Raw genomic sequence first — 15,880 nt, 5'->3', positions numbered from 1 at the left:
CAGGCCTCCACCATCTTGTGTCAGGCATGTGTCATCTTGTGTCAGACCTGTGCCATCTTGTGTCAGGCCTCTACCATCTTGTGTCAGGCCTCTACCATCTTGTGTCAGGCCTCTACCATCTTGTGTCAGGCCTCCACCATCTTGTGTCAGGCATGTGTCATCTTGTGTCAGGCCTCCACCATCTTGTGTCAGGCCTGTGCCATCTTGTGTCAGGCCTCCACCATCTTGTGTCAGACCTGTGCCATCTTGTGTCAGACCTGTGCCATCTTGTGTCAGGCCTCCACCATCTTGTGTCAGACCTGTGCCATCTTGTGTCAGGAATGTGCCGTCTTGTGTTAGGCCTCCACCATCTTGTGTTAGACCTGCACCATCTTGTGTCAGACCTGTGCCATCTTGTGTCAGACCTCTGCCATCTTGTGTCAGGCCTCCACCATCTTGTGTCAGACCTGTGCCATCTTGTGTCAGGCCTCCACCATCTTGTGTCAGGCCTCTACCATCTTGTGTCAGACCTGTGCCATCTTGTGTCAGGCCTCTACCATCTTGTGTCAGGCCTCTACCATCTTGTGTCAGACCTGTGCCATCTTGTGTCAGGCCTCCACCATCTTGTGTCAGGCATGTGTCATCTTGTGTCAGACCTGTGCCATCTTGTGTCAGGCCTCTACCATCTTGTGTCAGGCCTCTACCATCTTGTGTCAGGCCTCTACCATCTTGTGTCAGGCCTCTACCATCTTGTGTCAGGCCTCCACCATCTTGTGTCAGGCATGTGTCATCTTGTGTCAGGCCTCCACCATCTTGTGTCAGGCCTGTGCCATCTTGTGTCAGGCCTCCACCATCTTGTGTCAGACCTGTGCCATCTTGTGTCAGACCTGTGCCATCTTGTGTCAGACCTGTGCCATCTTGTGTCAGGCCTCCACCATCTTGTGTCAGACCTGTGTCATCTTGTGTCAGGCCTCCACCATCTTGTGTCAGACCTGTGCCATCTTGTGTCAGGCCTCCACCATCTTGTGTCAGACCTGTGCCATCTTGTGTCAGGCCTGTGTCATCTTGTGTCAGGCCTCCACCATCTTGTGTCAGACCTGTGCCATCTTGTGTCAGGCTGTTCTGCTTTCCCTCGGGGTGAAGCAGCTGATGAACACATCATTTTCCAGAATAGGAGGAGAAAGAAATGCGAGCAAGAAACGAAAGTGAAACTCAGTACTCTTCATGTCACACACCCTGAAGACCGGACTTACTCCAAACAGTCCTCACCATGGGGGACATCTCCTTCACCTTCCCTGTGGCCATAACATGTGATGAAGGCCCCAAGACTCTGAAACAAGCAAAAAACAAACTTCTCAAATATTTCCAGAGTAAGAAATCTAATGGAGGAGAATGTCAGATCCAGGACATGGACTGCAGCCGGGGGTACATCCTCCTAAACTTCAGAGATAAAGGGGGTAAGTAGTGAGAGGGGAGGGGTACATCCTCCTACACTTCAGAGATGAGGGGGGTAAGTAGTGAGAGGGGAGGGGTACATCCTCCTACACTTCAGAGATAAAGGGGGTAAGTACTGAGAAGGGAGGGGTACATCCTCCTACACTTCAGAGATGAGGGGGGTAAGTAGTGAGAGGGGAGGGGTACATCCTCCTACACTTCAGAGATGAGGGGGGTAAGTAGTGAGAGGGGAGGGGTACATTCTCCTACACTTCAGAGATAAAGGGGGTAAGTACTGAGAAGGGAGGGGTACATCCTCCTACACTTCAGAGATAAAGGGGGTAAGTAGTGAGAGGGGAGGGGTACATCCTCCTACACTTCAGAGATAAAGGGGGTAAGTACTGAGAAGGGAGGGGTACATCCTCCTACACTTCAGTGATAAAGGGGGTAAGTAGTGAGAGGGGAGGGGTACATCCTCCTACACTTCAGAGATGAAGGGGGTAAGTACTGAGAAGGGAGGGGTACATCCTCCTACACTTCAGTGATAAAGGGGGTAAGTAGTGAGAGGGGAGGGGTACATCCTCCTACACTTCAGAGATAAAGGGGGTAAGTAGTGAGAGGGGAGGGGTACATCCTCCTACACTTCAGAGATAAAGGGGGTAAGTAGTGAGAGGGGAGGGGTACATCCTCCTACACTTCAGAGATGAGGGGGTAAGTAGTGAGAGAGGAGGGGTACATCCTCCTACACTTCAGAGATAAAGGGGGTAAGTAGTGAGAGGGGAGGGGTACATCCTCCTACTCTTCATAGATGAGGGGGGTAAGTAGTGAGAGAGGAGGGGTACATCCTCCTACACTTCAGAGATGAGGGGGGTAAGTAGTGAGAGAGGAGGGGTACATCCTCCTACACTTCAGAGATAAAGGGGGTAAGTAGTGAGAAGGGAGGGGTACATCCTCCTACACTTCAGTGATAAAGGGGGTAAGTAGTGAGAGGGGAGGGGTACATCCTCCTACACTTCAGAGATAAAGGGGGTAAGTAGTGAGAGGGGAGGGGTACATCCTCCTACACTTCAGAGATAAAGGGGGTAAGTAGTGAGAGGGGAGGGGTACATCCTCCTACACTTCAGAGATGAGGGGGTAAGTAGTGAGAGAGGAGGGGTACATCCTCCTACACTTCAGAGATAAAGGGGGTAAGTAGTGAGAGGGGAGGGGTACATCCTCCTACTCTTCAGAGATGAGGGGGGTAAGTAGTGAGAGAGGAGGGGTACATCCTCCTACACTTCAGAGATGAGGGGGGTAAGTAGTGAGAGAGGAGGGGTACATCCTCCTACACTTCAGAGATAAAGGGGGTAAGTAGTGAGAGGGGAGGGGTACATCCTCCTACACTTCAGAGATAAAGGGGGTAAGTAGTGAGAGGGGAGGGGTACATCCTCCTACACTTCAGAGATAAAGGGGGTAAGTAGTGAGAGGGGAGGGGTACATCCTCCTACACTTCAGAGATAAAGGGGGTAAGTAGTGAGAGGGGAGGGGTACATCCTCCTACACTTCAGAGATAAAGGGGGTAAGCAGTGAGAGGGGAGGGGTACATCCTCCTACTCTTCAGAGATGAGGCGGGTAAGTAGTGAGAGAGGAGGGGTACATCCTCCTACACTTCAGAGATAAAGGGGGTAAGTACTGAGAAGGGAGGGGTACATCCTCCTACACTTCAGAAATAAAGGGGGTAAGTACTGAGAGGGGAGGGGTACATCCTCCTACACCTCAGAGATAAAGGAGGTAAGTAGTGAGAGGGGAGGGGTACATCCTCATACACTTCAGAGATGAGGGGGGTAAGTACCTAGAGGGGAGGGGTACATCCTCCTACACTTCAGAGATAAAGGGGGTAAGTAGTGAGAGGGGAGAGGTACATCCTCCTACACTTCAGAGATAAAGGGGGTAAGTACTGAGAAGGGAGGGGTACATCCTCCTACACTTCAGTGATAAAGGGGGTAAGTAGTGAGAGGGGAGGGGTACATCCTCCTACACTTCAGAGATAAAGGGGGTAAGTAGTGAGAGGGGAGGGGTACATCCTCCTACACTTCAGAGATAAAGGGGGTAAGTAGTGAGAGAGGAGGGGTACATCCTCATACACTTCAGAGATGAGGGGGGTAAGTAGTGAGAGCGGAGAGGTACATCCTCCTACACTTCAGAGATAAAGGGGGTAAGTACTGAGAAGGGAGGGGTACATCCTCCTACACTTCAGAGGTAAAGGGGGTAAGTAGTGAGAGGGGAGGGGTACATCCTCCTACACTTCATAGATGAAGGGGGTAAGTACTGAGAAGGGAGGGGTACATCCTCCTACACTTCAGTGATAAAGGGGGTAAGTAGTGAGAGGGGAGGGGTACATCCTCCTACACTTCAGAGATAAAGGGGGTAAGTAGTGAGAGGGGAGGGGTACATCCTCCTACACTTCAGAGATGAGGGGGTAAGTAATGAGAGGGGAGGGGTACATCCTCCTACACTTCAGAGATAAAGGGGGTAAGTAGTGAGAGGGGAGGGGTACATCCTCCTACACTTCAGAGATAAAGGGGGTAAGTAGTGAGAGGGGAGGGGTACATCCTCCTACACTTCAGAGATAAGGGGGGTAAGTAGTGAGAGGGGAGGGGTACATCCTCCTACACTTCAGAGATAAGGGGGGTAAGTAGTGAGAGGGGAGGGGTACATCCTCCTACACTTCATAGATGAAGGGGGTAAGTACTGAGAAGGGAGGGGTACATCCTCCTACACTTCAGTGATAAAGGGGGTAAGTAGTGAGAGGGGAGGGGTACATCCTCCTACACTTCAGAGATAAAGGGGGTAAGTAGTGAGAGGGGAGGGGTACATCCTCCTACACTTCAGAGATGAGGGGGTAAGTAATGAGAGGGGAGGGGTACATCCTCCTACACTTCAGAGATAAAGGGGGTAAGTAGTGAGAGGGGAGGGGTACATCCTCCTACACTTCAGAGATAAAGGGGGTAAGTAGTGAGAGGGGAGGGGTACATCCTCCTACACTTCAGAGATAAGGGGGGTAAGTAGTGAGAGGGGAGGGGTACATCCTCCTACACTTCAGAGATAAGGGGGGTAAGTAGTGAGAGGGGAGGGGTACATCCTCCTACTCTTAAGTGATGAGGGGGGTAAGTAGTGAGAGAGGAGGGGTACATCCTCCTACACTTCAGAGATAAAGGGGGTAAGTAGTGAGAGGGGAGGGGTACATCCTCCTACACTTCTGAGATAAAGGGGGTAAGTACTGAGAGGGGAGGGGTACATCCTCCTACACTTCAGAGATAAAGGGGGTAAGTAGTGAGAGGGGAGGGGTACATCCTCCTACACTTCAGAGATAAAGGGAGTAAGTACTGAGAGGGGAGGGGTACATCCTCCTACACTTCAGAGATAAAGGGGGTAAGTACTGAGAAGGGAGGGGTACATCCTCCTACACTTCAGAGATAAAGGGGGTAAGTACCTAGAGGGGAGGGGTACATCCTCCTACACTTCAGAGATAAAGGGGGTAAGTACTGAGAGTGGAGGGGTACATCCTCCTACACTTCAGAGATAAAGGGGGTAAGTAGTGAGAGGGGAGGGGTACATCCTCCTACACTTCAGAGATGAGGGGGGTAAGTAGTGAGAGGGGAGGGGTACATCCTCCTACACTTCAGAGATGAAGGGGGTAAGTACTGAGAAGGGAGGGGTACATCCTCCTACACTTCAGTGATAAAGGGGGTAAGTAGTGAGAGGGGAGGGGTACATCCTCCTACACTTCAGAGATAAAGGGGGTAAGTAGTGAGAGGGGAGGGGTACATCCTCCTACACTTCAGAGATAAAGGGGGTAAGTAGTGAGAGGGGAGGGGTACATCCTCCTACACTTCAGAGATAAAGGGGGTAAGTAGTGAGAGGGGAGGGGTACATCCTCCTACACTTCAGAGATAAAGGGGGTAAGTACTGAGAAGGGAGGGGTACATCCTCCTACACTTCAGAGATGAGGGGGGTAAGTAGTGAGAGGGGAGGGGTACATCCTCCTACACTTCAGAGATAAAGGGGGTAAGTAGTGAGAGGGGAGGGGTACATCCTCCTACACTTCAGAGATAAAGGGGGTAAGTAGTGAGAGGGGAGGGGTACATCCTCCTACACTTCAGAGATGAGGGGGGTAAGTAGTGAGAGGGGAGGGGTACATCCTCCTACACTTCAGAGATGAGGGGGGTAAGTAGTGAGAGGGGAGGGGTACATCCTCCTACACTTCAGAGATGAGGGGGGTAAGTAGTGAGAGGGGAGGGGTACATCCTCCTACACTTCAGAGATAACTATATACACCCCCTTTAATAACTGTATACAGTTCCCCTATAACAATAACTATATACACCCCCTATAATAGCTATATACAGCCTCCCTATATTAATTATATAACCCCCTATAATAACTATATACACCCCCTAAAACTATATACAGCCTCCCCATAATAACTAACTACATACAGTCTCCCTACACCAACTATATACACCCCACCCCATAACAAATACATACAATCCCCCTATAATAAGCATATACAGTCCTAGGTAAAATAATAAAATTGTACTCACCTTCCATGGTTTCCCCGATGCGCTCTGACCTCCTTCCCTTCCATTCCCAGGGAGCCCGGAGCCAAATACACTGTTGGATCGCCCATATTTGGTGGGGCTCCTTTAAGGGCGAGGTGGTGGGGGCCCCGGTCCGTGTGCCCCGGGCACCCCCCTATAATCCGGCACTGTGTGTAGTCCCTGGTGGGGGATGTTGCACATGCTGTTTAGGCCCCGGCAGGGGATTTTTACTGTTTTTGGCCCATGGGGCTCCTGACCAGGGTCTATGTTACAAGGGTGTATGATATGTATGTGCCTCCTCCATCCATCAGCCACCATGACCTATGTCTGTCACATGACGTTCAGCTGTTAAAGGGACGGCCCAAGATTTACCAATTGTCCAGTGACTTTCCTTTTCCATTCTTTGCAGTTCGTGACCAAGTTCTGCAGAAACCCAATCACCTGCTACAAATATCAGAAGGGAAGAACCTTAACCTAAAAGTGACCCTCCCCAGATCTGCCCCGGAGGTAACTACAATACATACACCGGGGTCACACATCAGTCACTGACTATACATACACCGGGGTCACACATCAGTCACTGACTATACATACACCGGGGTCACACATCAGTCACTGACTATACATACACCGGGGTCACACATCAGTCACTGACTATACATACACCGGGGTCACACATCAGTCACTGACTATACATACACCGGGGTCACACATCAGTCACTGACTGTACATACACCGGGGTCACTCACCAGTCACTGACTATACGTACACCGGGGTCACACATCAGTCACTGACTATACATACACTGGGGTCACACATCAGTCACTGACTATACATACACTGGGGTCACACATCAGTCACTGACTATACATACACTGGGGTCACTCATCAGTCACTGATTATACATACACCGGGGTCACACATCAGTCACTGACTATACATACACCGGGGTCACACATCAGTCACTGACTATACATACACCGGGGTCACACATCAGTCACTGACTATACATACACCGGGGTCACTCATCAGTCACTGACTATACAAACACCGGGGTCACACATCAGTCACTGACTATACATACACCGGGGTCACACACCAGTCACTGACTATACATACACCGGGCTCACACATCAGTCACTGACTATACATACACCGGGCTCACACATCAGTCACTGACTATACATACACCGGGCTCACACATCAGTCACTGACTATACATACACCGGGCTCACACATCAGTCACTGACTATACATACACCGGGGTCACACATCAGTCACTGACTATACATACACCGGGGTCACACATCAGTCACTGACTATACATACACCGGGGTCACACATCAGTCACTGACTATACATACACCGGGGTCACACATCAGTCACTGACTATACATACACCGGGGTCACACATCAGTCACTGATTGTACATACACAGGGTCACACATCAGTCACTGACTATACATACACCGGGGTCACACATCAGTCACTGACTGTACATACACCGGGGTCACACATCAGTCACTGACTATACATACACCGGGGTCACACATCAGTCACTGACTATACATACACCGGGCTCACACATCAGTCACTGACTATACATACACCGGGCTCACACATCAGTCACTGACTATACATACACCGGGCTCACACATCAGTCACTGACTATACATACACCGGGGTCACACATCAGTCACTGACTATACATACACCGGGGTCACACATCAGTCACTGACTATACATACACCGGGGTCACACATCAGTCACTGACTATACATACACCGGGGTCACACATCAGTCACTGACTATACATACACCGGGGTCACACATCAGTCACTGATTGTACATACACAGGGTCACACATCAGTCACTGACTATACATACACCGGGGTCACACATCAGTCACTGACTGTACATACACCGGGGTCACACATCAGTCACTGACTGTACATACACCGGGGTCACTCATCAGTCACTGATTGTACATACACCGGGGTCACTCATCAGTCACTGACTATACATATACAGGGGTCACACATCAGTCACTAACTATACATACACCGGGCTCACACATCAGTCACTGACTATACATACACCGGGGTCACACACCAGTCACTGACTATACATACACCGGGGTCACACATCAGTCACTGACTATACATACACCGGGGTCACACATCAGTCACTGACTATACATACACCGGGGTCACACATCAGTCACTGACTATACATACACCGGGGTCACACATCAGTCACTGACTATACATACACCGGGGTCACACATCAGTCACTGATTGTACATACACAGGGTCACACATCAGTCACTGACTGTACATACACCGGGGTCACACATCAGTCACTGACTGTACATACACCGGGGTCACACATCAGTCACTGACTATACATATACAGGGGTCACTCATCAGTCACTGATTGTACATACACAGGGTCACACATCAGTCACTGACTGTACATACACCGGGGTCACACATCAGTCACTGACTATACATACACCGGGGTCACTCATCAGTCACTGATTGTACATACACAGGGTCACACATCAGTCACTGACTATACATACACCGGGGTCACACATCAGTCACTGATTGTACATACACAGGGTCACACATCAGTCACTGACTATACATACACCGGGGTCACTCATCAGTCACTGACTATACATACACTGGGGTCACTCATCAGTCACTGACTATACATACACTAGGGTCACTCATCAGTCACTGACTGTACATACACCGGGGTCACTCATCAGTCACTGACTATACATACACTAGGGTCACTCATCAGTCACTGACTGTACATACACCGGGGTCACTCATCAGTCACTGACTGTACATACACCGGGGTCACACATCAGTCACTGACTGTACATACACCGGGGTCACACATCAGTCACTGACTGTACATACACCGGGGTCACTCATCAGTCACTGATTGTACATACACCGGGGTCACACATCAGTCACTGACTATACATACACTGGGGTCACTGATCAGTCACTGATTGTACATACACCGGGGTCACTCATCAGTCACTGACTATACATACACCGTGTCACACATCAGTCACTGACTATACATACACCGGGGTCACACATCAGTCACTGACTATACATACACCGGGGTCACACATCAGTCACTGACTATACATACACCGGGGTCACTCATCAGTCACTAACTATTCATACACCGGGGTCACACATCAGTCACTGACTATACATACACCGGGGTCACTCATCAGTCACTGACTATACATATACAGGGGTCACTCATCAGTCACTGACTATACATACACCGGGGTCACACATCAGTCACTAACTATACATACACTGGGGTCACTCATCAGTCACTGACTATACATACACCGGGGTCACACATCAGTCACTGACTATACATACACACGGTCACACATCAGTCACTGACTATACATACATCGGGGTCACACATCAGTCACTGACTATACATACACCGGGGTCACACATCAGTCACTGGCTATACATACACCGGGGTCACACATCAGTCACTGATTGTACATACACAGGGTCACACATCAGTCACTGACTATACATACATCGGGGTCACACATCATTCACTGACTGTACATACATCGGGGTCACACATCAGTCACTGATTGTACATACACAGGGTCACACATCAGTCACTGACTATACATACATCGGGGTCACACATCAGTCACTGACTGTACATACACCGGGGTAACTCATCAGTCACTGACTATACATACACCGGGGTCACACATCAGTCACTGACTATACATACACCGGGGTGACACATCAGTCACTGACTATACATACACCGGAGTCACACATCAGTCACTGACTGTACATATACAGGGGTCACTCATCAGTCACTGACTATACATACACCGGGGTCACTCATCAGTCACTGACTATACATACACCGGGGTCACACATCAGTCACTGACTATACATACCCCGGGGTCACACATCAGTCACTGACTACACATACACCGGGGTCACACATCAGTCACTGACTGTACATACACCGGGGTCACTCATCAGTCACTGACTATACATACACCGGGGTCACACATCAGTCACTGACTGTACATACACCGGGGTCACACATCAGTCACTGACTGTACATACACTGGGGTCACTCATCAGTCACTGACTATACATACACTGGGGTCACACATCAGTCACTGACTATACATACACCGGGGTCACACATCAGTCACTGACTATACGTACACCGGGGTCACACATCAGTCACTGACTATACATACACCGGGGTCACACATCAGTCACTGACTGTACATACACCGGGGTCACACATCAGTCACTGACTATACATACACCGGGGTCACTCATCAGTCACTGACTATACATACACCGGGGTCACACATCAGTCACTGATTGTACATACACAGGGTCACACATCAGTCACTGACTATACATACATCGGGGTCATACATCAGTCACTGACTATACATACACCGGGGTCACACATCAGTCACTGACTATACATATACAGGGGTCACTCATCAGTCACTGACTATACATACACCGGGGTCACACATCAGTCACTGACTATACATACACCGGGGTCACTCATCAGTCACTGACTATACATATACAGGGGTCACTCATCAGTCACTGACTATACATACACTGGGGTCACACATCAGTCACTGACTATACATACACCGGGGTCACACATCAGTCACTGACTATACATACACCGGGGTCACACATCAGTCACTGATTGTACATACACAGGGTCACACATCAGTCACTGACTATACATACACCGGGGTCACACATCAGTTACTGACTGTACATACACCGGGGTCACACATCAGTCACTGACTATACATACACCGGGGTCACTCATCAGTCACTGACTATACATACACCGGGGTCACACATCAGTCACTGATTGTACATACACAGGGTCACACATCAGTCACTGACTATACATACATCGGGGTCATACATCAGTCACTGACTATACATACACCGGGGTCACACATCAGTCACTGACTATACATATACAGGGGTCACTCATCAGTCACTGACTATACATACACCGGGGTCACACATCAGTCACTGACTATACATACACCGGGGTCACTCATCAGTCACTGACTATACATATACAGGGGTCACTCATCAGTCACTGACTATACATACACCGGGGTCACACATCAGTCACTGACTATACATACTCCGGGGTCACTCATCAGTCACTAACTATACATACACTGGGGTCACTCATCAGTCACTGACTATACATATACAGGGGTCACTCATCAGTCACTGACTATACATACACCGGGGTCACACATCAGTCACTGACTATACATACACCGGGGTCACTCATCAGTCACTGACTATACATATACAGGGGTCACTCATCAGTCACTGACTATACATACACCGGGGTCACTCATCAGTCACTAACTATACATACACCGGGGTCACACATCAGTCACTGACTATACATACACTGGGGTCACTCATCAGTCACTGATTGTACATACACCGGGGTCACACATCAGTCACTGACTATACATACACTGGGGTCACTCATCAGTCACTGACTATACATACACCGGGGTCACACATCAGTCACTGACTATACATACACCGGGGTCACACATCAGTCACTGACTATACATACACTGGGGTCACTCATCAGTCACTGACTATACATACACCGGGGTCACACATCAGTCACTGACTATACATACACTGGGGTCATTCATCAGTCACTGATTGTACATACACCGGGGTCACACATCAGTCACTGACTATACATACACCGGGGTCACACATCAGTCACTGACTATACATACACCGGGGTCATTCATCAGTCACTGATTGTACATACACCGGGGTCACACATCAGTCACTGACTATACATACACCGGGGTCACACATCAGTCACTGACTATACATACACCGGGGTCACACATCAGTCACTGACTATACATACACTGGGGTCACACATCAGTCACTGACTATACATACACTGGGGTCACTCATCAGTCACTGACCATACATACACTGGGGTCACTCATCAGTCACTGACTATACATATACAGGGGTCACTCATCAGTCACTGACTATACATATACAGGGGTCACTCATCAGTCACTGACTATACATATACAGGGGTCACACATCAGTCACTGATTGTACATACACCGGGGTCACACATCAGTCACTGACTATACATACACCGGGGTCACACATCAGTCACTGACTATACATACACCGGGGTCACTCATCAGTCACTGACTATACATACACCGGGGTCACTCATCAGTCACTGATTGTACATACACCGGGGTCACTCATCAGTCACTGACTATACATACACCGGGGTCACACATCAGTCACTGACTGTACATACACCGGGGTCACACATCAGTCACTGACTATACATACACCGGGGTCACACATCAGTCACCGATTGTACATACACCGGGGTCACTCATCAGTCACCGATTGTACATACACCGGGGTCACTCATCAGTCACTGACTATACATACACCGGGGTCACTCATCAGTCACTGACTATACATACACCGGGGTCACTCATCAGTCACTGACTATACATACACCGGGGTCACTCATCAGTCACTGACTATACATACACCGGGGTCACTCATCAGTCACTAACTTTACATACACTGGGGTCACTCATCAGTCACTGACTATACATACATTGGGGTCACTCATCAGTCACTGACTATACATACACCGGGGTCACTCATCAGTCACTAACTATACATATACAGGGGTCACTCATCAGCCACTGACTATACATATACAGGGGTCACACATCAGTCACTGACTATACATACACCGGGGTCACTCATCAGTCACTGACTATACATACACTGGGGTCACTCATCAGTCACTAACTATACATACACTGGGGTCACTCATCAGTCACTGACTATACATATACAGGGGTCACTCATCAGTCACTGACTATACATACACCGGGGTCACTCATCAGTCACTGACTATACATACACCGGGGTCACTCATCAGTCACTAACTTTACATACACCGGGGTCACACATCAGTCACTGACTGTACATACACCGGGGTCACACATCAGTCACTGACTGTACATACACCGGGGTCACTCATCAGTCACTGATTGTACATACACCGGGGTCACTCATCAGTCACTGACTATACATACACCGGGGTCACACATCAGTCACTGACTATACATACACCGGGGTCACTCATCAGTCACTGATTGTACATACACCGGGGTCACTCATCAGTCACTGACTATACATACACCGGGGTCACACATCAGTCACTGACTGTACATACACCGGGGTCACACATCAGTCACTGACTATGCATACACCGGGGTCACACATCAGTCACTGACTATACATACACCTGGGTCACTCATCAGTCACTGACTATACATACACCGGGGTCACTCATCAGTCACTGACTATACATACACCGGGGTCACTCATCAGTCACTAACTTTACATACACTGGGGTCACTCATCAGTCACTGACTATACATACACTGGAGTCACTCATCAGTCACTAACTTTACATACACTGGGGTCACTCATCAGTCACTGACTGTACATACACCGGGGTCACACATCAGTCACTGACTATACATACACTGGGGTCACTCATCAGTCACTAACTTTACATACACTGGGGTCACTCATCAGTCACTGACTGTACATACACTGGGGTCACTCATCAGTCACTGACTGTACATACACCGGGGTCACACATCAGTCACTGACTATACATACACCGGGGTCACACATCAGTCACTGACTATACATACATTGGGGTCACTCATCAGTCACTGACTATACATATACAGGGGTCACTCATCAGTCACTGACTATACATATACAGGGGTCACACATCAGTCACTGACTATACATACACCGGGGTCACACATCAGTCACTGACTATACATACACTGGGGTCACTCATTAGTCACTGACTATACATACACTGGGGTCACTCATCAGTCACTGACTATACATATACAGGGGTCACTCATCAGTCACTGACTATACATACACCGGGGTCACACATCAGTCACTGACTATACATACACCGGGGTCACACATCAGTCACTGACTATACATACACCGGGGTCACTCATCAGTCACTGACTGTACATACACCGGGGTCACTCATCAGTCACTAACTATACATACACTGGGGTCACTCATCAGTCACTGACTATACATACACTGGGGTCACTCATCAGTCACTGACTATACATATACAGGGGTCACTCATCAGTCACTAACTATACATACACTGGGGTCACTCATCAGTCACTGACTATACATACACTGGGGTCACTCATCAGTCACTGACTATACATATACAGGGGTCACTCATCAGTCACTGACTATACATATACAGGGGTCACATATCAGTCACTGACTATACATATACAGGGGTCACTCATCAGTCACTGACTATACATATACAGGGGTCACACATCAGTCACTGATTGTACATACACCGGGGTCACACATCAGTCACTGACTATACATACACCGGGGTCATTCATCAGTCACTGATTGTACATACACAGGGTCACACATCAGTCACTGACTGTACATATACAGGGGTCACTCATCAGTCACTGACTGTACATACACCGGGGTCACACATCAGTCACTGACTATACATACACTGGGGTCACTCATCAGTCACTGACTATACATACACTGGGGTCACTCATCAGTCACTGACTATACATATACAGGGGTCACTCATCAGTCACTGACTATACATATACAGGGGTCACACATCAGTCACTGACTATACATACACCGGGGTCACACATCAGTCACTGACTATACATACACCGGGGTCACTCATCAGTCACTGACTATACATACACTGGGGTCACTCATCAGTCACTGACTATACATACACTGGGGTCACTCATCAGTCACTGACTATACATATACAGGGGTCACTCATCAGTCACTGACTATACATACACCGGGGTCACACATCAGTCACTGACTATACATACACCGGGGTCACACATCAGTCACTGACTATACATACACCGGGGTCACTCATTAGTCACTGACTGTACATACACCGGGGTCACTCATCAGTCACTAACTATACATACACTGGGGTCACTCATCAGTCACTGACTATACATACACTGGGGTCACTCATCAGTCACTGACTATACATATACAGGGGTCACTCATCAGTCACTGACTATACATATACAGGGGTCACTCATCAGTCACTGACTATACATATGCAGGGGTCACTCATCAGTCACTGACTATACATACACTGGGGTCACTCATCAGTCACTGACTATACATACACTGGGGTCAATGGTTGTGTAACTTGTTTTTTGTGTTTGTAGGGTCCACCACCAGCCCCCAGTGCAGAGAGAGGTAGGACATGATGGATGAGCATGTAATAACTTTATGTGTGATGTAATAATATGTAAAGTTACATTGAGTCATTTATGCTTTATTCTCCGGCACATCATTTCATACTAGAAAACTCTGCTGTTATACAGGTGGTCACACTGACTGATGACCAATGAATCGAGGACATAGATTATCTCCTCATGGCTATTTACTCTCTTTATTCCTCTGAAAGCAGTAATGGCTTCATATTCAACCCCTGCTTCTGCATTTTGTATGAAACTGCCAGCCACCTCTTTGTGATTTTCAACACTGCCGCCCGCCTCTAGGTGATGTTCAAAATGGCCAACTGCCTGCCATTAGCTGGCTTCCAAATGGTTCTTGTCCGATGAGGCCGTTTGCCTCCAGGTGGTGACCAACACGGCAGTTTGCCTTCAG

At 48.6% G+C, this 15,880-nt stretch overlaps 1 protein-coding gene across 1 annotated transcript in view; it reads left to right on the top strand.

Moving 5' to 3' along the window:
• Positions 1-1,186: 1,186 nt before the first annotated feature.
• Positions 1,187-15,880, top strand: part of LOC140075808 (protein mono-ADP-ribosyltransferase PARP14-like) — a 44,524-nt gene continuing 29,830 nt past the window's right edge. Inside the window, exons 1-3 of the mRNA XM_072122146.1 lie at positions 1,187-1,436; positions 6,403-6,500; positions 15,436-15,466. Of these exons, the coding sequence (XP_071978247.1) occupies positions 1,250-1,436; positions 6,403-6,500; positions 15,436-15,466 (316 nt within the window). The 5' untranslated portion in view covers positions 1,187-1,249. The remainder of the gene's footprint in view (positions 1,437-6,402; positions 6,501-15,435; positions 15,467-15,880) is intronic.

This window comes from Engystomops pustulosus, chromosome 8 (assembly GCF_040894005.1).
Source record: "Engystomops pustulosus chromosome 8, aEngPut4.maternal, whole genome shotgun sequence".
NCBI lineage: Eukaryota > Metazoa > Chordata > Amphibia > Anura > Leptodactylidae > Engystomops > Engystomops pustulosus.
Note: the sequence above shows the minus strand (reverse complement) of the source record. Positions and strands in the feature narration are given on the sequence as shown.